This window comes from Neolamprologus multifasciatus, chromosome 11, assembly GCF_963576455.1.
Source record: "Neolamprologus multifasciatus chromosome 11, fNeoMul1.2, whole genome shotgun sequence".
In the NCBI taxonomy this organism is placed as follows: Eukaryota; Metazoa; Chordata; class Actinopteri; order Cichliformes; family Cichlidae; genus Neolamprologus; species Neolamprologus multifasciatus.
In genome coordinates this window covers 23,456,867-23,482,193 of record NC_140449.1, presented here as the reverse complement: position 1 = coordinate 23,482,193, position 25,327 = coordinate 23,456,867, and the positions used below count along the sequence as shown (strand labels likewise).

Below are 25,327 nucleotides of genomic sequence, written 5' to 3'. Positions count from 1 at the left end.
CTCCCCATTTCTGCCGACATCACTCCGCCGGTGAAAGAAGCGAATGGGTGAATCGAGAGCTGACAGAGCTGGCCAATGATAATTCTGAGCGCCTCATCGCTGATGGTGTCGCCGACCAGTTGGATTTATCCTACTCCACAAGCCAGCCAATAGAAAGCTAATTCTGCCCCTCCTTTCTGCTTTACTGCAGAATTCTGAGGCTTGCAGCCAGCAGCATCGCGAGTCTCTATGCTGAAATTTTGTATAAATGGACGCACAAGGTTAGATTCTAGTTGTCGTGATTGTGTTTGTTCATCGTGTAATGTATTGATGTCCCATAAAATAGTGGATTTTTTTGTGCAGTAGGTTATTGCATGTATTAAGCAAGCACCTGGATGTCGTGTTGGTCCTATCATGAGCATGTCGTGCACATCCATTCCTCAGTAGTGGGCCCGGGCACAGCAGACAGAGAAAAGAGAGCAGGGCATCCAAAGTGTGCGTGTGAAATTCAGATAGAAAGAATGAGGGTGAAGCCACGAGCCACAGTTCAGTCATTAGTCTGTCACTGCATATCGGGATGCATGGTCGGCTGCAGAAAGCAGCCTGCAACCTGACTGCCTCCATCAGCAGGTGTACAGTTCTGACAATGCAGAGTCAGCATCTCACCCAACGGGGAGACTTATTCTAAGCAAAAAATCAAAACGAAATTTAAAAAAGGAAAGTAAAAAAGGATGAAACTAGATGAATCTTAATGGAAGTAAAAAAGAAATACAACTTGGATTGTTTAAGCACTACAATAATTTTCGGAAGGCTCACTTTACTTGACATTTATGAGGTTAGCTGTCAATCCCACACACAGGATTGACCGGTTCTGCAAGGATACACACTCAGATTAATGAGCTAGTCTAACAAATTAGACTGCATTCATTAAACAATGGTCAGGCAGAAAGATGGACAGGTTAGGATGAGTTTTGCTTTCTGTAACGGTGCCAGAGAGTTCAAAGACAGAGAGCATGAAAGAGAGACAAACAGAGGACATGCAAAAATGACAGGCAGCTGGCACGTGTGTAGCAGGGAGTTATCATTGAATGTTTTGGTCGTACATTTTTCTTTTCCTCTTTGTGCTTTGGAATGAAGGCGTGATGCTGCAGTGGAAGCACACATGCAGAGTTGCTAAGTTACACACACACATATATACTATGCATGCATGCACAGCGATGCCTGATTTGCAAGGGAAAGCTGGGAGTCACGCGTGCTGTCCCTGCAGCAGATTGCTGTCATGCCTCACTGGGTTTCTTGCTGTGGGTCCAGACGATGACCACTCAGCGCCGTGAAGCCCCAGAGCATCAGAATGAGGTTAGCTCAGAGTTGGAGGTCAGTCAGCCGTGATGCTTTATTAAAACAAGATGTTATGGTGCACGTTGCATTTTTATTTTTTATTATTTAATCTGATATGGGAAGTATGAATCAGTAAAGACGCAATGAGATGCAATTAGCAGTGAGTAATCATTTTGTTTGTGGATGCTTGGTGTTTTCATAACCTTCCCAAACAACCAGATGGATGGGGTAAAGCTTCAAATACACATTCTGGTAAATCCCACTCATACAACACTAACAAGATGTTAAACGTTGACACTTTGTTTTTCCATCACTGCTTGTCTAAGATCTGATTTCAAAGAACATTTTGCCCTGTCTGTATTAATAACAGGCTTCTGTGTTAATCCAGATAAATGTTGGCTGTTAACCTTTTACCACCCACTCTTCTGCCTGTGGGATGCTCACCCTAAAGTCAGTGCCGCCACTATGAAAAGTAACATGAATATGCACACCTAACCTAACCTGCTTTTTCTGTTACTGTGGTGGAAAATTCTAAGATTCTGACCTTCTCTGTGTTGAGCTGGTTTGGCGGAAGAGAAGGCTCCAGAGCATCATGTTTTCCCTTTATCTAATCCTTTATTACAAGATATACTTAACTGTACAAGCTATCTTTCGTAAGGAATGTTCTGTTTGTATTTTCCCCCCAAAATATTTCTATTGTGGTTTCATGAAGAATCGGGTTTTAATAGTGTCCATCTAAAGATATGTCCGTAAAGCCTAAACAGTTTAGCAATGTGATTTGATAATCTATACAAGATATATAAGAAATGCACAACACTAATGCAGTTTAGTATCCAGTCAGTAATAACAGATGCTTATAAACCTCAGGGGTTTCATGGATGGGGAGCAGTCTTGATTAAATCTGACTGTCAGTTTTCACTCTGCAACCACATTGTACGTGTAGATATTTTATGCAGAACATCTTTATTATTTTTATCTCGACAGCTTCTGTTGCTTTCAGATTTACAAAATCCTTGCACCAAATAAATAGATATGTAGCCCATATATGCAATGCACAGCTAGGCTTAATAATTTGATCCTGAAGCACTCAGTGCTGCCAGTGAGGGTGACATTGTCAGTGTGGTTGCTGCTAATAAAGTTCTTTTCATTTGAATTAAAATGGCTGCCAGCTGTACCCTTCCATAACCTCTGTCATGCCGTGATGTTTCTCCCTCCTTTCAGCCTCTCTACCTCTCAACGTTTACCCGCCTTGCAGTACAAGAAAGAGGGGGGGAGGGAAGAATCCCCCCAAATCGAGTGCTCCACAGCAACAGCAGTCAGATGACCTTGTATCTGTCTTGTTCTGCTGAGTCAGAAATTGAGGGTTGGGTGAGGGAGGGTGGGGGATGCAGGGAGAAAAGAATAAGAGAGAGAAGGAAAGCGAGAGATGGCACAGAGAGAAAGCTGGCTCATATTTTTATTCTTACCGATTCTGTGGATTCTGTGGCGTCTGACTTATTCGTATGAAGTAATGAAGTAGAGTTGCGTGGCTTCAAGTGCCATGTGCTTGTGTCATGAGTGCATAGTCAGTTATTTTGGGCAATATGACGTCAGAGGCTTTGTAGGTGAATGGTGTGTATCATGGGGTTTTGCAGTCATACGTCGTACGTGTGGAGGCCACGTGGGGAAAAACTGCATGGATCAGACGGAAATAGCATATGTATGTATGGATGCAGTATTTGTTAGTTTCAACATACTTAATGGCAAAATGCTTGCATTAAAACACTCTGTTCACACAGAATAGAAAAGAATTAAAAGGCATTATTGCTTCTACTGCATTTTTTACTCATCTAGGAAGGTTATTCACAAGATTTTATGAACGTGGCTGCAGGAATTTGCTCCTGTTCAGCAACAGAGGGGCTTGTGAGGACAAGTAGTGTATCTGGGCAATAAGACTTGGCTTGCTGTCAGTATTCCAGGTCATCCCAGAGGTGTCGGACAGGGTTAGTGTCATTGCTCTGTGCAAGGACGTTATTGACCCTTCCTTTGTATTGGTAGGCATCCTCATTGGACCTGGAGTGAGATTTAGTTCAGATAACTGCAGAAAAGGACCAGAAGTGCAGCATACGTTACTAGTAATTATGTAAACAGCTGTGTCCGCATACTTTTGGCATTGCAGTGTATCTATGGATAGCTAAAATTAGGGTTTGAGTGGGGGTGTACGAAGTCATCTGTTTTTGTGTGCGTGTGTGCATGTGTGAAGGTGATCCTAGCTAATCCGGTTTTATAAATGTCTGACATAATCTGTGTTCCACTCACAGTGTCCAGAACAGGGAGAAGGGAGGAAAAGAGGAGACGCAGAGGGAAGTGAGAGGGGGGAGAGAGAGAAAGACGGAGAGGGTGGCATAAAAAGAGGAGCAGGAAGGAGATGGCAGGAGGATAAATGATAGAAAGGCTGATGGGCTTAAGGAGTATGACAGAAAGAAAGCGTGAGAAAGAATGCAGGGAAATAAGACATGGATGAAGGAGAACAGAGCCAGGTGGGTGGTGGAAAATTCCTCTGGGATTTAGCGTGGATGGAATGATACAGGACTGGCAGTGAAGCTGTGGTTATCATACAGCTGCACTGAGGGGAAGGACAGAAGATATATCATAAATTGGATACAGAACACAAGAAAAGCAGATTAGAAAACAGAAATCTGTGAGAATGATGGAGAGTAGGTTTGTATGAAAGTAAAATACATTTGTGTGAGCAAAGTAAGACAGACAATAAACAGAAAGAGAGTGATTTATTTTTATTCACCCTCTCAATCTATGTACGACTGCTGCCTTTACATAAAAGCATTTATTTCAGAGTATAAATCTAACAACTTGCTGTGGCAAGCACAAAGGTTTTCAGGGTTTTATAAACCTAAGAGAATAAACATTTTACAATGATAAGGAAACCCCTGGTGATTATTGGTGGGGTTGTTGCAAAGCAAGCAATCCTACTATATGTTTTTCTCTATTGAAATAAAACCAAAGAAAAGTACCCAGAAACCTTTGCACCTAACTAGTCCTGCTCTGTTCAAAAACCAAAATGATCGGCTCGGTGGTGTTCTGTAGTGTTTTGACATATGTTGTACCATTTTTAATTATTTTATGAATGGTTTACAAAAAACCATCCATTAAGGGTCCAGGGGAGGTTGTCAGATGTCATCTTTCATGTAAACACGAATTACAGTTTGACCTTTAAAAGCCATTTTGCGAGAGGAGTGCTGAGCCCATTTCAGAGAATTTTGACAGGTTTTATTACCATGGAAACTTTAACTGCTTCTTAACTGACTTTTTAGCAGCATGCCACAGACCAGGTTTCGCAATCACAGCACTCCAAAGTGGTTTTTCCTGAAACTGAATGGTCTAGTTTTACATGTTACACTCACTCACATTGAAGGCCCTCTACCTGCTCACAGCTGTATTATATTTATCGGGGGCAGATCTCAAAACTTTAGAGTCCTGAATCAGTCTGTGTTAGGAATAATTAATACTTATGAATAAGTTTTCACTTTTGTGGTAGTGGGAGCTCAGCCCACTTGTTTTGGGGATGTTCAAAAGTAAGACTCCCACAAAAAGCTGAAAGGAACAAATACAAGCATTTTGTAAAACTTGGATTCCATTATTGTGAACATCATAACCTCTTACAGACACATCTGTTTGTGCAACTCGAGGAAACCCAAGCACCTTAACTCTGCCATTGTTTAGCAAACACTGGGATTTAAAGCTGGCAGGCCAGTAATATCAAAATGTCTTGTTTGTTAGATTGCCACGTCAGTGACATCACTTCAGGGTGTAGGTCATTGTTCCTTATTAGAGGCTTTCTTTTGTTAAACCTTCTGGCTCAATGACACCCAGATGACCCAAGCAGAGGACACAACTGCACACATACAGCTAGATTTTAAGTTATGTGGATCATATTATAATGTTTGCAGGGAACGTCAGTAACCTGGTTACTCATACGTGATTCCTACTCAGCAGCATGAGCAAATGAATCACGGGGTCGGAAAAAGCTTAAAAAAGTCAGGTTATGTGAGAGTCAGCCCCCTGCAGTGTGTCCTCCTACAGTCCTCTCAGTCGGCATGTTCTCCTGTCCTCTCAGTATCAGCGGTTTAGTACAGTGTAAGCAGTTTTTGTAACAATGCAGAAGGCACACTGGATATCAGCAGCAGACGTAGATTATCTATAATGCTTTTACTTACATTCTGTCATATATATATTGTTAGAAAGGTGGATGTTCATATTAAACAAGGTCAAAGTTTGAAATTCTGAGCTCAGCATATATACAGGTAAAAGCCCTGTATAAAAAAAATAACAAATATTTTGAACTGTGAACTATATGATAGTCCAACAGTTGTAGAGTTGGAAATTAGAAATATTGGGAATTCGTTAAGAGTCAGTGAGGAGGATCATGTCTTACCTCTTTCTGCAGCTGGTGGTGCCTCAGGGAGCTATTTAATTGAGCTATGCTAACTGTCCCTGTTACTTAGTATAAGTGATTTTACATATTTCACTGAATGATAAAAGACAGAGTCATAATTAAGCACAGTCTGTGCATGTCCACAAAGTGCTACAGGACATCTAATTAAGGGAAGTAATAAACGCCCTGTTTGGAAGCCAGCCTTTTCTTTCGATACCTATCTCCATCACTATGCAATGCACCACCATAATGCCCTCTTATACCATTTATGGTAGTGTGTTAAATAGTAAAGTTTGATTCAACTAAATCCACATGCAGCTAGCGGGCTCAAACTCTGTCATTATTTCCAGACTGCTTACTCCGTACTCTGAATCTGTTTCAGCTTCGAACATTACACGTCAATTGTTCTGTTATGCTACAACTCACCTGGCTGAGCAGGTGACCCATATGCCAAGAAGTTACTACAGGGGCCCAGGATCCAGTCGCCCTCAGGGTGTTTCTTGTGTGCCAATCCAGCCCACTATCCTATTTACTTGCTATATTATTCTTTATACAATAAAGGCTAAAATGCCAAAATCAGATCCTGCTATTGGCTGCACAACTGAGCACAAAAGCATAAGAGGAACTTAAAGAGACAGAAGCTAAAAATGGCGTTGCATCAAAACACAGTGTCCAATATTAAAAGATGCAAACCTTTTGTAATAGACTGAACCTGTAAACCAGCGACTTTGAATAGCAGGCTCATGTCATGCAAAGGTGTCAGTGATGGCATTAACTGCTCCAGGCATCTATGCCAGCAAAGCAGCATGTTCAGTGGCCAGACCTCAGACGCCCAGCTATTTATCAGGTTTTTAATTATGTCTGTGCCTATCCTGCTATGTGCTATTAGACTGTCTGCCAGTATCATAATACAATTTAGAAAACAAAGACAGAGGAGTGAGTTTTCAAGAAAGAAAAAAAAAATGGTGCTTTCAGTACACCCATATACTTTTACAGTATATTGAAGTTATTCACCAATTTATTTGATAATCAGCCAAATCTAAACATGACTTCATCTTCCTACTGTTCAAATTATATCAAGTAAATCTTTTTCAGTCACCTCCTCTCTCCTTCTGTCTGTACATCTGGTTCTAAAGCATTTCCTCTCCTCCTTTCCTCCCTCCTTCCTGACTCCTCCGCCTCGTCCGGTAGCTGTCCTTTCAGCACCACAGCCACTACATCAAAGCCTTTCTGCATCCTATTCACCACCATTTTTTTTTGCCTCTTTTGCCATAACTTAAAATACCTCTCACAAACCAGTCACAGTAATATCTGCAAAAAAAGCAATTAATAATGTCATGCTCTTAGTGGTTTCAGTTCATCTGCAACTTAAATTCATTTTTATTAAATTGAACTGATTGTTGAAATCCATTTTTGTGGTTTTGGTTAATGCATTTTCGCACAAAGTTAATCAGCTGCTCATTTCTTTGTACTCAGCTCAGGGGTTTCTCTGTTATATTTTTTTACAAACAAAAATGAGTAAAAGAACTGTGAATGAAAGTAAAATGCACTTAATGTGCTTTCAAAGTCTCAGTCTGCAAGGCTATTAGACATTAAACATCCATCCACTTGTTTTCCGTTTTATGTAACGGCCTACTATTAGGTATTTATTCTCAGTGTGCACTTAAAGCACACTTAAAGTTCCATTAAGACCATAAATGCCCATTACCTCATTTCCCACTGTTAAAGCATTGCAGCAACGCTGCTCTTTCTCACTCAAAAAAGACGTCAAAATAGGCTTTTCACATCAATTAAAGTTGTATTTTCTTAAGCAATGCCTACAATGCACTTGATTACAGAGGTTTCCCCCATCATTACTTCCAATGGTATATTATTAGGCAATGCACATATTGCATATAGACACTGATCTGGGCAGAGCTAGTTTGAGGTACAATGCACTTTAAAATTGACTGCAAAACTATATGTGATTGTTTTGCAATGGTGTCTCAATATAGTTCTTTGTTTGGTCCTATTCTGACATGATGGTTGTGCAGTTGGTAGATTATGAATGTTTTGTTTTTGGTTCTGTCATTATAATGTAGTATAGCCGTTTTTACAGTCTTCTATTATCCAATTTTTATGAACTTGTGTGAATTGTAGCTTCTGTTTCCTGTTCTTGGCTGAGAGGAGCAGCACCCAGTGTAGTCTTCTGCTGCTGTAGGCCATCTGCTATAAGGATCGATACATGTTGTGCGTTCAGAGATGCTCTTCTGCATACTTCGGTTGTACAGAGTGGTTATTTGAGTTTTAGCTCCTTTTAGCTCCTCCTGCAGCTAGCCATCAACAAGTCATTTTCACTCACTCATTCACTCACTCACATATTTTCTCTTTTTCAGGCCTTTCTCTGTAAACTGCAGAGATGGTTGTATTGAAATATCTCAATAGATCAGCGGTTTCTAAAATACTCAGGACAGCCTGTCTGGCACTAACCACCATTCCCCATTCAAAGTCATTTAAATCACCTTTCTTCCACATTCCACAACACAGATGCTAAGTTTGAACTTCTGCACATCGTCTTGATCATGTATATGTGGCTTATTGTACTGAGTTACTGCCGTGTGATTGGCTACTTAGATATCTGCATCAACAAGCAGTTGAAAAGGTGCACCTAATAAACAGGCAGTGATTGTATAGTTACTGCAATTTAACATGTTATGCCACATTTTCTGCCTTTGGGTCTGTACAGTCTCAAAGAGAGGTGATAGTGTCTTTATGTTTCAGGCAGACAACTCAAGGGTCGAGAAATCAGAAGAAGGTTGGCTTGAAGCCTGGGCTGCCTTGTGTTTTTTCTTTTCTTTATTTTGGCTCAAGTTAAAAAAGCTTGTTTCAGACTTTGATGAACTGAGGGAACACACTAAAGCAATGTATTGGAAAAACAAGGATTATTTTGAAGTCTGGGTTAAGCTCCTGCAATACAGACAAAAGAAAAAATATGCGGCTGGAAGTGAGTGTAGGGTTTCTTTAAATGACCTGCCTGGTTAAACAAAGGTTAAATACCAAAGGGAAGCTTTTTGGATTTATAATGACAGGCCACTAAACACCCCAGGTTAACTGAGGACTTAGATTTTTACTCCTTTTCTATAAACCTTATTTGACTTAAAAGACGCATTCGTGTGTATGACTGATGGTTCTTTGTGTTATCTTGTTTGATTTAGATTGAATGTGGTGACGGTTTCTGACTTGGTGTCGATATCCCGCGTCTGTCCAGGTTTAAGACTCCTCCTATTGGTGGAGCTTCACTGGTGGAATATTCCACTCTCGTCATAGAAGGGAAGCTAACAATTTATGGCACATAACTAGAAAATATCCAGTGTTTTCATGACCTTGCCATGAGAATGAGAATAGGCCTTTCAGTTTTATCTGAAGAGAGAGTGCCTTGGAGTTCTTTCATGTTTTAGCCAAAAGTTAAATAGACGTTACTGGCATTTTGGAGAATAATTTTAGAAATAAATAAAGTCCATGGTGTTTGTTTTCACTGGATATCCTCAACCAAAGAATACACATTCAAAAAATTCTCAAGGTTAGTCAGTAAAGTTGTTGTTGTTGTTTTTTTTAACGAATTGTTACTTTGTTTCCTTTTCAAACTCATGTCTCACAGTAAAATCCTGATTTAATTTTTTAAAAGCGAGTGATTTTACTATGATTGCCATGATTTTACTAAACTCTTCTGCATACTATAAAGAAACTTAAGAATGTGATAAAGCGATCAACAAAATTAATAGCAGACTGAGTAATATGTTGACAGTGTGCAGCCTGCGCACATTCATAATTAATTCAATCCCAAGCAGCAGTAATTAAGAAACATAATGTGATGTGCTGATGATGGTATCAATGGTATCAATTATGTGACAGCCACCATGCTGGTGCAGTGGTTATCACTGTTGTCTGTTGTCTGTCTCCGGCTGGCGATCTTTACAGGGTGTACCAATGTACATCTCAGCCTGGAGAAAATCCAGTCGCCCTAAACTGTATGAGTGGTAAAGAGAAAGGCCTGATGGAGTTAAAACATCCTCATAGATGTGTAAAGCACATTTGTGGATTTGCAGTTTTGAGAAAAACTATTTACTGTTGAGTTGATTGAAAAGGCTGATACAACTCTGGCTTTCTACAGTAAATATTAAGTTACAAAAGGGAGCCCCTCACCTTATCTTAATCAGAATTAACTTAAAACCTGAAACCTCGAAAGAGGAAACTGGTCCAAAGTAATTGTCCCTCTTGTTAAATCATGGATTAATTGTTATTAACCACATTTTTTGAAAAGCTGAGTTCACGTCAAGCCTGGGTTTGGCTAATGAAACTAAACTCACTAGCCACACCCAGGCATGTTTACTGCCAGACATGTTGAATCAAGAAATCCCTTAGATAGAAACTGTCTGACAAAATGAAGTAAGCTAACAGATCTCAAAAAGCAACACATCCTGCTTTGATGTAGAGTCATTGATATCTATCTGTCTTGAGAGGGTTACAAAGTCATTTCTAAAGGGAATCTAGTGAACTATAATCCACAAATGGAGAAAACTTGGGACAGTGGTGAACCTTCCCAGAAGTCACTCCAAGAGCGCACTGATGACTCACCCAGGAAGTCACAAAGAACCCAGAACAACATTTAAAGACCTCCATGCCTCACTTGCCTTAGTTAAGGTGAGAGTTCATGTTTCAACAACAAGAAAGAAACTAGACAAAAACTGTTTGACATTTGCCAATAATCTCCAAGACTTTTGGGAAAATATTCTCTTGACTGATGAGACAAAACGCGCACACTGTGAAGTGTTTTCATTGACTATGTGACACAATAGAATGAAATAAAAACTGGTGTAATTTCAAAGAAGAAGTCCAAACAGGCTAAAAATCTAAATTCAATTTATCGAGTCATTCCCTATATTCCCAGCATCTGTCACACACAATAAGGACCCTGCCCCAAACAAATGTGGGAACTCTGGAGACTGCCAATAGTTTGGCATTGAAATTTACCAACAGTGCTGTTTATCCTCTACTCTCCAGGAGACTGCTTTGACTTGTCAAGCTTTCTATGGTCGGCCAGGTTCTGATATCAATTTTCATTTTTGTTTTTTGAATGAGATATAACAAAGCACAGGACTTCTGTATTTAATACCACAAAGTGTCAATTTGGCTCATAAATGAGGTCACCGCTTTTAAAAATGGCTTTTAAACACTATGATTATTCAGCAGATTAGTAGATGAGTGGTGCAGTCATTTTTTAGGAATCCTTCGCAGCTCAACTGTAATAATTTAGATTTTTATCCTCTTTCTATTCCAGACAGCACATTAGACCGAATTTGTCGTCCATGGAGGCCAAATTGCTGACTGTCTCACCGCTCAAGCTGCTTTAAAGCTGTTCGCTTTGTATTTTTCAGGTCTGCTGAGCTTGTATTGTGTCACACTAGGTTATAGTAAAGGAAAAGGTTTGCTTAGTTCAGACAGTGCTGGCTATCTGTCAGCATGGGTCAAGTACTTTTCTTTCATTGCCTGTGTGCATCGGTGTATTTGCAGGCATGCATCCTTTGTCACTCTGATAAGTGGCCTGTCGTGTGGAGTAGCAAGCAGCCCCCACCTGATTTAAGAATCCGGCTAGCGTATGAATGCGAGCATAATATACTGTCAGCATCTTGTGTTAGCTGTGCCTTTGGATTCACTGATGCGTGTGAGCTGGCACGTGTGTGTATGTGCATGAAGGAAGTACAGTAAAAAGCCTCGGGAGTGATGGGAATGATGACAGCGTTATAGCAGAGCTGTAGTTGAGCCATGTGCTCCACCAGGGGAAGCGGTCCTTTAATACCTATCGGCCTATCTGGCAGGGGATGCTGGGAGCAGGCCGTCCTTGGGAACGACCTTGCAGGGGGCCCAAGAGATGGAGAGGGTAAAGAGGGAAGAGCACATAGAGGAGCCGGATAAAGGAGGGAGGAAAGAGGGGCTGAGTCACGGATGAGGCAGGAAGCGAGCAAAAGAGAGCAAGAAAGAAACTGAAATGTATTCATCTCAACCTCAGAGGCAATTTAGCGCTACATGAAATAGGTAGATGGATACAATAAGTAGAAGAGTGGTTAGTTGCAGACAGACAGAAGACAGATGAATGAGAGATAGATAGTTGAGGACACTAAGAGGATTAAAAGTTCAGCTGCGTAGTTCTGCCTAACTCCACCTCTCTGTCTTTCTCTCCCTCTGAGGCAGACATGCAGACGTCACCCCATCCAGATTAAATTGACAGCACGCCACACTCTTATTGCACAAGAGTTTCTCTGAAAGGGATGAAAGAGAAGAATAAGAACAAGGCTCACATTTAGCGGTAGTAATAATACGGGCACAAAAATGTGATTACGGTTGGATAAACAGTCTCCCAGAACTGTTTGCCAAGAAAATGGAAATCTGTGCTGTATGCTTACTCACAGTATAAGAGAACAATAGATGATGAGATCGATACCACTCTCAGTCTTATAGTAATTATGATGTCGAAGCCAGGAGAGTGCTGGCTTGGCTAAACGTGAAGACTGGAAACAGAGCAGCTGACACTTACATGTTAAAAAACAAAACAAACAAGTTTAATGCATGCATGAAAAAATATAACTATAAAGAGGGCATCATACTTTTTCTTGGCCAGGTGCAGTTCCTTTAAGTAGTTCAGAATATAATCCCGATCTGTAGGCAGGCAGATTTTGTTAACTAGGTATAAAGCTGAGTGAGATGTTCCCACCTGCTTACAGTATACGCTAAGCTGACTTCTCGTTGGTTTAACTTCATATTTACCATACCAACAAGGAGTGCTTTTAATGGTGTCGTGTAACTTTTGGCATGAAAGCCGATAAGTGCTTTTTGAAACATTCGAGTGTTCCTTAAAAATACAGTTTATGGACACAAAAATAGCCTGAAGCTGGATAAAGAGGTGAATATGGTTTTAACAACAGTTGACGGAGCTCTAACGGCTGTTTGCTTGCAGAGCGCTCAGCAAGGCATCCAGACCTTGCGTGTGTGGTACGTCAGCAGCAGGAACTGCAGTGCTGTGGTCTAACCAGATGTGTTGCTTTGTGTGGCTGTGTGTGTCCTCATTCTGTTCCGGGTGAGAAAAGGAGTGTTTGCACGTGTGCATGCGTGTCTCCGTGCGTGCATGTAAAAGACAGATGGCATAAAAGGCACCAAGAGCATAGAGTATGAAGTGACGTGTGGGACTGTATGTGTCAGCATATTTCTGCATGGATCATGAGCATGTGTGTGTGTGTGTGTGTGTGTGTGTGTGTGTGTGTGTGTGCTGCTGTTCCCAATGAGTCAGTGTGATGGAGTGCTATGCCAGTTAGGCAACCTCAGCAGTGTTTTCATTATTGCTGCTCCTGGTCGCGTCAGACAGTGGCCTACCGGACCAATCGAGTGATGAACACACTCGTACGCACATACACATGTACACACGAATATAATAAAAAGGTAAAGATACTGTAGAAAAAGAAACACATCTCCACTCTGCTCGCTAATTTTGGAAGTTCATTTGTCTTCTGAGTGTGTGTCAGATGTGTGCGTATCTCTGTGTGTGCGCTTCTGTGTCTTCTGTCCCTTAGGCTTGTCCACTGGATGTGTATCTGTGCCCTTATCCCGAGCATGGTTTTGACAGAAAGAGGCTGCTGTGTACTCATTACGTACTCGCTCAGATATTGTTCTCTCAGTAGGGTTGTGTGTCTGCATCCACACAAGATGTGTAAGCTAAAGGGGCATTCATAATATATACAAGAAAGAGCTTGTGTGATATAGAAATGTAACAGGCATGCCAGACCTTAAATTAGACTAACCATGATCCCACCAACTGGAAAAGAGGGAATACAAGAGCAACAATATGTTCAAACCTCCTCCTCAAGAACGTTGCCAAACTACATCCTGCTTTACCCTTGACTGACGCAGAGAAGCCTCAAGCCTGGACTACTGCATTGTACTGTATCTTTGGACTCCAACCAGCAGTGTGCAGCCTGCTGCTCTCATATTAACAAGTGAGAAGTAACACCTCCAATTTCCCTCGCAAACGACACTGTGTACTGTTTATGTCATGACAGGAGTTTTCACTTCTTAGTGTAGTGTGTTCGTAGAAATGCAATGGCCTACTAGTATCCAGGACCAGATATGAATAACTGTCCAGCTTCAGTGCTGGTGACCTTTTGACACTTTTGCACTGCCTTTATTAGATTCTGTATTTGTGGAAATGAGACCACAAATACAGGGTTACGCCCAAATCCATGTGTTTTTCTCCAGCTTGTAATGCTGTCATGCCTCAGCACTGCCAAGCTGCCACTGCTGGGCCTTTGAGCAAAGCTCTTAACCCTAAATGGTCCAGGAGTGCAGTGTTGTGGCTGACTGTGTGCTCTGACCCCGGCTTCCTGATGTTTTATTTATGGTACTGCGGTTTTGTCTGTTTGTGCATGCATTTGCCCACAGAGAGAGGCTTTTAAGCAGCACAAACATGCTCCCATGTAGTCCTCAAAATCTCAATATGGATGACACCGTGTGCCGGGTGAATGCTGATTTGTTGACTGTGGCTGGAACGGGGAAGGTGACAGCGGAGTTCATCGGCAATGGGAGACGCGTGAAAAACATGTCAAAGATAAAAAATACAGCATGAATCCCCCCAACACCACACACACACCTCCACCCACAAAAACATACATGACTTATAGAGGGAACTATTGCCTCCTGCCAAACTACACGGCTCACAGAGGTCACCCTCATGACAGGAAAATAGGATGTAAACTTTAATGACATCTCCCTGAGCTGAACAGTAGCGTTTCTTTTGTGATTGTGGTTCAATTGTTTAAAAAATTGTTCTAACTTCACAGTATTTTTGAATTTATTTGATAAGGTTATGATCTCTGAATAGGTATGCTGCTGCTGGGTCTTTTGGCCCTTTTGGCGCTACGAGACAACTTTAATTCCATTATATTCACGACACACCAAAATGATCAGGACAGATAAAGAGCACTACAGCCCAGAAGAAAAATGTCTATATTTAACTTTGGGGTGAGCTGTGCCTTTAAGCTTAGCTGTCTTCTAACCACTGAGACTTTTCTATGCCTATAAATAGCACTCGTTTTGAAACAGGTTTTGGGACAATTTGTTTAGGTTATGTTAATTTACCCTGAATTATTAAGTCACACACTTACAGGCAGGAGGAGTGTTAGCTGGGCAGAAACACAGATGCTAATGCTGCAAAAGAGCTTAAGTTTGCACTTTTCCCCTTAAATGTCACCTGTCTTGTCCTCCACAGACTTCTTCTTTTTTCTTTATCTTCACCTCTGTTTCACGTTGCTCTTTCTTTCTTCCTCCCTTGCTGCTGTGCTCTTGGTGAGTCTAATTTGAGCTGTAACACGTCAGTTACACTCGACTTTAATTGCCCTAGTTATACTGTATGTGTCTTCGGCACGCATTTACACATCAAACACTCTGTGTGGATGTGCGTATGAACCGATGACTAATGTGATGGGGAGAGAGGAGATGAAAAGGGTGGTGTAGGGGGTGGGAGGCAGCGAGTCTCTAGAGTCATTTGACTGGGGTGACCCTAACGGCTGATTGGATAATTCCCCGTCCTCTGAGCCATCCCATGATGCTTAGAGGAAGGATAGTTCCCAAGGTTATGCATGACAGTGCACAGGAGAACATGCAGTTGGCAACTTAACTGCACACATGCGCACAAACACACACAAGCATAAACAAGTGAAGCGGAACGTTATCCCGCAGGCAAAGCTGAAGGGATTGTCAGATTTCCATTTAAACTTCCACAGATATTTTACAGTGGCAAATCTGAGGTCATCATCATCCACTGATGACCAAGGTGAGACACAGAGGGCAGTGTGGCCCTTGGAGGCAAACTTGTGGAAGAAAGTATTTTTTGGTTTTATACAGTACTGTGCAAAAGTCCAAACTTTCTTGAAATTTTGTAAAATTTATATTGAGTAATAGATCTCCAGGCTTTTTTGAATCATAAACATAACTCAGTCTGATAGATATAAAATAATATTTTCACTAAACAACTCCCAGTGTCATGGTACTGGGTCTGCCATCCAGTGTTGTGTGTCGCAGACCCAGTACCTAAAAATATCTACAGTAGATGAACAGTAAGGAAAATAAAATTAAAAAACACTGCAAAGATGTGACACAGGACTTGAGAAGTGCAGTTTACTGAAGCCTCATCAGAAATGGTCTCAATGGAAAGGCGACCAAACTACAACATACAATACTATCTGGAAATTATCTGATTGGCAACAGCTAAATTTTTCAACATAAAAACAACAACATAATGATCACAAACACACTGCCAATGCACTAAAAGCATAACTGGATAGGAAAACAATTAGTCATAAATTGGCTTCTGCAGAGCCAGGACGCCAACATTACTGAAGCAGTGTGGGATCATCTTGAAAGAGAATGGAACAAAAGGCAGCTGAGATCCAAAGAACAGCTTTGAATGTCCTTCAAGAAGGCTTGAGAGCTATTCCTGAAGATAATAAGAAACCCAAATGTTTAAATAAAACACTTATTTTCTATTTTCCTAGCAAGATACAGAGAAATGACGGGGGCAAGGCTCAAGACTTTTGCACAATACTTTCCAAGGAACCAGCAATTTTAAAATTCTAGTACTTTTGTACTTTTGTTTGTGTGGATCTATTAATCTCAATCTCATCTTCTTAATATTACATGTTAAAGGGGAAAAAATGCATCATAAAGTTGGATTTTCATTGTGTCAAACATGCTTTCAACAGCAGATAATGGCATACAGCCCACATTGAAATTCCAGTAACAATCTCTGCAGCAAGACAAGATCAAGATCAATATATGAATATAATGGGATAGATGTCTTTGTGTTCTTTGGAGCTAACTGTGCTTGAGGATTATATCGATAAATTCAAGCTCTGGTAATCTGTTTCCATGAGGATTATGGAGTACTTCGGGCATGGCTGCGGGCTTGATCAAATTGACACGAACATCTGGACACACCCTGGCAGGCTAATAGGGACACACACACATACACACACAAACGCACACCTCATTAACGTAAGTAGCTCTAACCCTCAAATAAATCATCATTCATTAGATTATGTCATGTCAGCTCGCACATGCTAACATGTTGTGCTGCTAAATGAAGGCTTGTTTCCTCTGACTGAATGAGCGGTTTAGCCATTCATGTGTCATTATTCAAGTATTTCCCTGGCAGCCATTTGAATGTATTAGTGCGTCTGTGTGTATGTGTATGGGAAGACAAGGTTGCGCGACTGCCCAGAAATGTGATTTTGGATTGAATGAAATTAGGGATGATAAAGGGGAGGGAGTCTGGATGAGAACCCAAGAGGCACTCAGTTGTTCAAATGTTGTGCCATCACGGGGGAATAAAACATCTGGCACTGCGCTGTGTTGACTTCATTGGCTGGTTTTACTCGTTCACTCTGTCAAACATAGAGTGAAGCAAAGTGTAACCCAGGCTGATTAGGGAGCCAGTGTGTCTCAGTGCAGGGCTAGCTCTATTGTAAATAATACTCATAACTGAAAGGCCAAACTATTGTGGGTTCATTTTATTTAAACAGCCAACTCTTATTTGTGTCTAAGTACAAGCTTTGTTTTTGTGTGCTTCAAGGAGCTTTTGTCTTGATGATTTAAAAAGATAATAAATTGAAAGATGTCTTAATAAACTACAGACACATTAAAAATTTAGATGGAGACAATGAGAGCTCATGAATGGTTTCATGAGTATGTTTAATCAAGCCTAAGATAATCTAGACTATGCAAAGAAGCACTCAAGTGCCGTGATAGCCCAATTCACTGCAACTTACCATAATAACAAGCTGTTGTTTGTATGCAACAAACACAAGGACTCCACTGGGCAGTTTTGTTGAACCTCATGCTAAATTGAAACATTTTCAGTAACTTTATAAAGCCACCTCAAAAACAAATTCAGCAAACAGAGTTAACCAAAACCTAACCGTACCTTTAAGCCAAGTTGAGGTCACCAGTGACCTGGCAGGTGTCAAGCAGGTGGCTTGAAAGGAAAAAATTGGGGGCTAAAGATGTCAGTAAAAAACTATAATACCATTATGAAGGTTAGGTAGAGCACAGGAAAGGATCAAATTCAACTTCACACTTAAAGTTGTCGCTGCAAACAATTTATAAGTGTCATTTTTCTGATAAGAACCCTCCATAAAGTATTTCATGACTGTATATTCATGTATACTGATGATTCACACTTTTCTCTGATAACAACAACATTTGAGTCGCGCACTTCAAAACCTTTAATTGCTTTATGACACAAGCGCTAGTTTTTCAAATAAGCTCGAGCTTTGTTGCAGAGCCTTTTTTAGAATTTCTTACTGGAGATTTATTTCTAGCATTTGTTACTGAAGACTTGATGACATTTTAGAAAAATATTACACAGCAGAGGGAGTTATATAACACAGAATAAAGGGCACTTCCCAGAGTCTGCATACATTTATGTGGTAAATGGAAACCCCATAATTAATGCCATTAATAAACATTGTATTAGCAAATAAAACTTTGGAAAATCTAAAGGATGACAAACCTCAACACGTCAGTTACACAAAGGCTGTGACAAACAGTTCACTGTTCCTGCAGAAGATGCTTTGTTGTAGATATTAATTCCTGATGTAAGGAAAGAGCCTCAATCCTTAAAGAGGAGCGCATTATCTAGTAAGCATTATTAATGCTATTAGTTACTACTTACGAAGCCTTTACAGAGAGCGTCTGGATACAAGTGATCCATTGTTTAATTTATGCAGCAACTTATAACATTTTTTCCCACATCTAACTTGTCATTCATGGAGAATCCTCTGATTAACCATAAATCATTAAATGTCAGCAGTGTTCGTAGCATCATCACTTGTGATTGACACTTTTAGTTGTAGTTTTAACCTAAAGGCTGAAGGCCTTTCTCATCTCATCCTGCTGAGTGAAGCTTATTTCTGCTCTCGTAACATATTCAGATATGCCAAAGGACTTCCTCCTATATTGAATAAAGCGAATAAAACGTGACTTTTCTCTCTCTCTGCTCTGTCTCTTGCCCTCATCTTATCCAGGTGGAGCACCTGCTTTAGATAAAGAGAACATGCACGTCCGTGCACACCCACCGTCCCGCCTGCAGCTGCAGTGCAGGCCGAACGGCTGCGATTGGAGAGAGGAAACCCGCCCCAGTTTGATTGGACCAGAGCTGAGACTCAACATAATATCACCTGCATAAGAGGAGGACTCTTGTGTTGCTAGGCTTGTTGAAAATGAATATTTCTTCAGTTAACACAAGGAAAAAATAAATAGATACATAGATAAAAGATCAATAAAAAGACAAAATATGAAAGGAGGGGAAAGACGTGTCATGAGGACAGGGCTACAAATCAGCAGTGAGGCTCAGATGAATGTGTAGTGTAACAGCCACTTCACTCTGCATCACTCTCACATACTAAATATTTTAGCAGAGGCTGGATGACATCCTGTCAACAGCTCATTGCTGATAATAACTGAGTAAGTACTTATGACATGATAACATCATTCATGGAAAAGCATAAGAGAAGCAGGGAGATTTGAGCTCACTCAGGGAGATATTTAAAGGGCATGTTGGACATCCCACCTATTTAAATGAAAAAATGTGGTGACGGTTAAAGGGAGACATTCAGTAAGTACAGAGTGCAGGGAACCACTGTTTAACCGATCGAGATCAGGACTTCCCCAGGAAACACAGTTGCAAATATCGCACACAGAGAGGCTATTCACCCAATGTACATTGGGCAATATTGAGGTTACTGCTACTATTTTTCTCTGTACGAGATACACTCCTCCACTCACACATATTCATACAGTGTTTTATTGTTTCTTTCAAGTGTTGCTGACATGTTACTGCCACGGCGAGCACAGTAAGCTTTTCTAAATACAGATACTTTCATTTGGAAGAACATTGTTTGGTTTCTCTAGGTCTCTAATCCTGAAGCATGACATAATTTCCATAATTTTTTTTTTTAATTTTATTTGTTTTGAAAAATGAAGTGTTTATTGAACCTCCTGGCAGATAAAATAAATAAAAAAAGATTAAATATGAATTTGCATATATGGGTTTTAATTTGTATCATGTTTACTACATTATTTTTATTATATTATTATATATGTTTTCTCCTATCACAATAAAAGCTGAACAATCCACAAATGAGTTGTGATTCATGTCACTATGTAGACTGGTCCAGGACCAGTGTTACTATATGATATTTATAAATGGTGGTAATACACACGTGCATATTGTCTTAATGCACTATAATGCAATATCATATATTATTGTAAATATCTGACTAGTTGTTCTTTTTCATCCTTTTTGTACAGCTATGCATGCAGACAGCTCATTTGCCTGTAAAGACAATACAGATGTTGTGATAACATTGTTGCCATTAATTAATTTGTCCACAATAATTGGTTAAAATCTGTGAAAATCTAGCCTTACAGGAAGATTAAAGCAAAAATAACAGCCTCCAGTTGTTACATTCAGAAGGCTTTTGTTTTTCCTGATACAAAGCATGTGTGGAACAGCAACAACCAGCCAATCAGATAATCTGGTCACTCGACACTGCAGCACCTACAATCTTTGGGGAATTATTTATAGTCTCACTTGACCTTGCATTAAATGTCTTTTAAGGTTAATACATTTTCTTCAAGAACAATCTGTCACTGGTCATTTTTTTCTTGAACTTTCACAGATTCACATACATGTTTTTTTTAATAGTAAAGCATGTAACTTAACCATTTCAATAACCCTGTCTGTGGGTTCAAAGGAAGCCCATCTGCGAAACAAAGTTAAAATTTGAACCAATCTGATGTGATCCAGGCCTCCCCCAGCTGCTGTCTGCTGGCCTCGTCTGCCCTCCAAATTCAGCTCCCCCGTTAATCCTCCAAAGCTCCTCTTTCTCTTTCACGGCCTGTGCCCCTTATCTACATCACCCTCTCTATCAGTTTCTCCCTCTTTCCACTCCCCTCTTGACTCACATGCCTTCCCTTTTGCGCAGGCGTCTCGACAGTGTCACTCACCACGGGGCCGGTGTTGAATCCTCCCTCGCCCTCTTGCTCTCTCCTCAGACATCGTGTTCTTCTGGCCTGGTGTTTACAGAATTGAGAAGTGAAGGCGTTTAGAATGGGGGAAAAATATAAGAGTGAAAGCTGGAGAGAGAAATGGGAACAGATGAGGAGTTTTGGGGGGTTGTAGGCCTCTCAAGATAATTCCTGGAAGTTTTCTTTTGAAAAGACAGGACTTTTCAGGTATAATGTACTTGAAAAACTTGCTTACATGGTCTTTAGTTTTTACTGTTGATAACATGAGCACAGATCCAGTGCACATGGAGATGGGGAGCTCATTTCATTTCATTCTACCGTAGGTGCTTTAAGGTTCAGTTCTAAGTAGCAGGACTAAACCAAATCTCTTTCCTCTTTTATGATCTTTTCCTTTCAGTCTGCTGCTTAAATGCTACTGCTAGCTTTAATCTGCACTCCTAAAATAGATACTCAAGGTCCTTCAAGATGTTCTGTGAGTAATCCCGGTCAGGCCTGTACTTATAAATGTGTCTTTACTCACCAACCAAGCTATCAGCATGCAACCAAACATGCTCATCATTGTCATGCACATGATGAGCCCAGGCAGTGTTTGTCTATCGGATGAGGCAGCTGGTGGCTTGCAAAGAGCACGCAGGATCACTGTAGCTGCATGAAGTGAGTTTCTTTTTGAGCCTTTAACATCTTGCCACACATTTGCTTTACTTTGCAGCCAAGGTCACCCGGTAATCCCCTGCTTACCTACTTTACTGGGAGTCAAATTAGTAGTCTCCTCCCCCCCCATCTTCTCTGTCCACCCCGATTCTCTCAATCCCTCTCTTCTGCCTCTATTTTTAACCAGCTTAGCAGCACTGAAGGCATGGAAGGTTTATTCTCTGCCTTCTTCACTCATTACCTAAATGCCAGTTCACGAAGTCTAGTTATCAGATCACTGCTAGTTTACAGAAAACTGTTTAACTTCCAAACTTTGCTCACTGTGGTAAATTTGACTATTTGAGCTTCAAATTAAATCCGAGTCTAACTCTCTAAATCGATACATGCAAAGCCATTACAAAGGACTCCAACTGTTCAATTCCCATCATATCTATTGATTCAGATGTTTATATAATATATAATATATAATGCATGCTGCAAAGTCACCATAAGGTACTGCAGCTCAGTTAAAATAAGAAGGCACTCAACATTTTTATTGTTGTTCAGCACACAATAAAATCCCAGGTACCACTTGAGCTTTCACTGCTTCTGCAGAGTGAGCCGACCTTGACGTTAAGTTTTGAATGGCCCTCCCAAACAGAATATATTATGTCGGCAGTAATCCCATTACACACCGAGTACTTCCTAGAATCCCCATGTACCTGTGTGATCAGAATTTCAGGCAGGGAACAGATTGCAGAGTCATGATGAGCTGCTAGTCAGGCCTCACCTTCATCTGCAGCACCTCAGGCTAATCTGCAGCAGACCCGCTCAGTCAGGACACTGCTGCACACCGTGCCAATTAATACAGATAAGCTGCAAGACACAAGTAGTTTATACATATGAGTCAGTGGTGCACGAAAGTGATGCATGTAATCCTTATAGTCGGTTGGAACACATATTTGGCCCCTTTTGGTGTAGTCACAGTGCTGCAAGTGAACCATGCGGATCCAAAAACGATGCTCTTAGGTAACAGTGCACGTAGAGTTTAAATACAGGATTGGAGGGAATACAGCTGGAGATAGAAAGAGATGAGTCAGACAAGAGGGGGGGAAAGCACAGAGTGTGCCTACCACCGTATCAGGTGAGCTAGAGCTTGCTGCAGTCCTTAAATGGAAATCTGCTGGTATTGCAGCTTCAGTTTGCCCCACACTCCACCCATCATTCACTCGTAAATGCTACAAAGTGACAGTATTCAATCAAAGCTGAAGCACTCCCCGGTACAATATCTGTATTATTTGGATTACACATTAGCAGGTGGGAATCAAGACTCCCTCTGCTGTGCTAAACACTCAGGGATTTTCAGTCCACACTGCTCCCATCTGGTGAAATGGAGGAATAACAACTGAGGGCAATATAATGAATTGTTTGCAATGAAGACCAACACCACAAAGTCAAATTTATATTTTTTAATAAGATCGGAGTTTACTGTTTACTTTATTAAATGGAAAAACAGTCAGAATGACTGAGATAATACAATACAAAAAGGAGTAAAACAGATTTAAGCCAACATTATTCCAGAAAGTACTTTTAACAAAAGTTGGTTAAATAAAATAAACCCCTGGTTGGCACCAACACAAAGACACATATTCTGACTAAGCACAATTGACCTTTTTAACCCTTGAGCCTGATAATGGACGGCGATACGAGAATACAAACAGGCTCTGTGCAAACCTCTGTTTCAACTTCATAATTTAATCCTCCACTAGAGAGATAAACAATGTAGATTTCATAGACATAATCCAGATTTGCCCTCAACCAAATTTAGCATGCTAGTTTATATTATGATGCTACGACTAATAAAAATAGGTACAAAATGCATTTTTGGTCTTCATTTTTTAGTAAGAAATATCCCTCATATTGCACTGCCAGTGCTGAGAAAAGCTATGGTTTAAATATTGAGGGATGGATCCACTTTAAAAAAAAAAGAAAGAAAAGAAAGGATCACTCTCAGTTTGCTTAAAGGGAGATGAATGACATTACATTTGCAACAGAAAGGCAAAATCCAGATGCACAAAAAATAAGAAAGAAAAGTAATAAGTCGGTAAAAAGAAAATATTTAAATCAAAACAAAGTGCTGCAGCAGCAGTAAACCCCACTGACTGCAGTTTAAAACCTAATGTCGTCACGGTCTGCTGGTGTCTTCTAAGCACCACCTGATTAACTGCTGCTAATTGCTTCTCCGCGGGGCGCCTGTTTTATTGAGACTGAAACCAACAACGTGAGACATAAGACTAAACAGAGGTATCGCGTAAAAACCCCCCATACTGTGCTTCTTTTAACCATGCCGCCTCAGTAAAATATGTATGACAGCAATGCAAACAGATTCAGCGTCAACATCTGCTCCTTTCAACAGTGTTCATAAGCTGAATATGAAAAACCAACAACAGCGTTTGCTTTATGTACAGTTTAAGAATAAAAATCTCATTACATTCCTGCAGCTGTGCTCTACAGCTGTGCGCACTGGCGACAGTTTGTGTCTTGCTGGCTCAAGTTGATGGACGTTTGCAACCAGTAACACAAGGCTGGACGTGATTGCTTCACAATAAAGACTACCTGTAACCTGAAAATTCACAATTAAAGCATCAAATGTTCACATTCCCACGTACCTACAGAAATATGAATTCATTCATTCAATCATTCGCATACGCTCATATTTACACACATTAGCATCTTTCTGTGGCTTTTGACAGCCCTCACACAAACATGGCAGACGACACGAAGCTTTCACCACGGCTGATGTTGGGGACGGGGTGGTAGTCCTGGCGGTCAACATCTACGTGCAGGTAAGGAGGAGGGACCTCATTATTCCCTGGATCATCCCAGCCAGAGGGGGCACCGGACACGTAATGCATTCTGTTGTTTAAGTCACCGTTGTCATAATCGTCATCCTCATCTTGGTAGGCATCCAGGTCCTGCCAACAATAAGGAAAGATAAGCATATCATACAATAGGAGGTGGTTTCTATCATCACCTTCTAAAAAAGATGAAACATTAAGTTAGACTCAGATAGCATCATTAATGAGATTTCTTTCAGTTCTTTCAGAAAATAAATGCTTTTGGGTAAACCAGACTATCACCAGCAACGATAAAAATAACAGATTTTTATGGCATTCATCAAAACCAGCATAGCAAGTGTCTCACCTTTAGTCTTCTAGTTAATAATAACTGGGGACCAAAAGCTTATCACAAGTATCAGAGGCATATACAGGATTTTTAGGGTGGCACAGGAGGAAGCAAAAACAAAGCAGGGGTAGGAAGGGTGGGGTGGGGAGCCCAGGAAGTCAGAATATTTAAACAGAAATAAAATCAGTGAATTAAACAGGCTGTTCACGCGCAGCTCTGTGAACTATTACAGATTAATTATCGGAGCTGCACAAGAGTTTAAATCTAATCTTGTGCCAGATAATTGTTTTACAAAGGGGAAAATAACCAAAATATATTGGAAACATCGAAAATAAACATACTAATTTTGTGAAATGACATTTTTCAGAATCATAAAAATGATCATTTTAAAATATCATTATTGTTTTATTAATATTTATATCATTTATGTTATCTGATGATGATTTTAACCACTTAGCTATAATAATGCAGTTAATCTGCACAATAACACCACTAAGGGGTTTGTACCTTACACTATTTATTTCAAAGTGCAATAAGTTTTACAAAGAAAAAAATTGTAAAATTGCTGTTTGATTGTTGTAAAGTACAATGTGCATGCAATGACTGAGTACACTAAATACATTGCACATATTTTTCTTGGGACATCTCAGG

At 40.4% G+C, this 25,327-nt stretch overlaps 1 protein-coding gene and 1 long non-coding RNA gene across 3 annotated transcripts in view; one reads left to right on the top strand and one right to left on the bottom strand.

Moving 5' to 3' along the window:
- Positions 1-160: 160 nt before the first annotated feature.
- On the top strand, positions 161-23,491 carry LOC146508514 (uncharacterized). Of its 2 annotated transcripts, none has more exons than XR_014876890.1 (2): positions 161-260; positions 18,856-23,491. It is a non-coding gene; the product is annotated as an uncharacterized LOC146508514 (long non-coding RNA). The 2 variants fall into 2 exon arrangements; XR_014876889.1 differs by having other exon boundaries at positions 161-3,836.
- Positions 22,945-25,327, bottom strand: part of LOC146508513 (nectin-2) — an 86,344-nt gene continuing 83,961 nt past the window's right edge. The window contains exon 10 of the mRNA XM_085177687.1: positions 22,945-24,465. Within this exon, the coding sequence (XP_085033813.1) occupies positions 24,247-24,465 (219 nt within the window). The 3' untranslated portion in view covers positions 22,945-24,246. The remainder of the gene's footprint in view (positions 24,466-25,327) is intronic.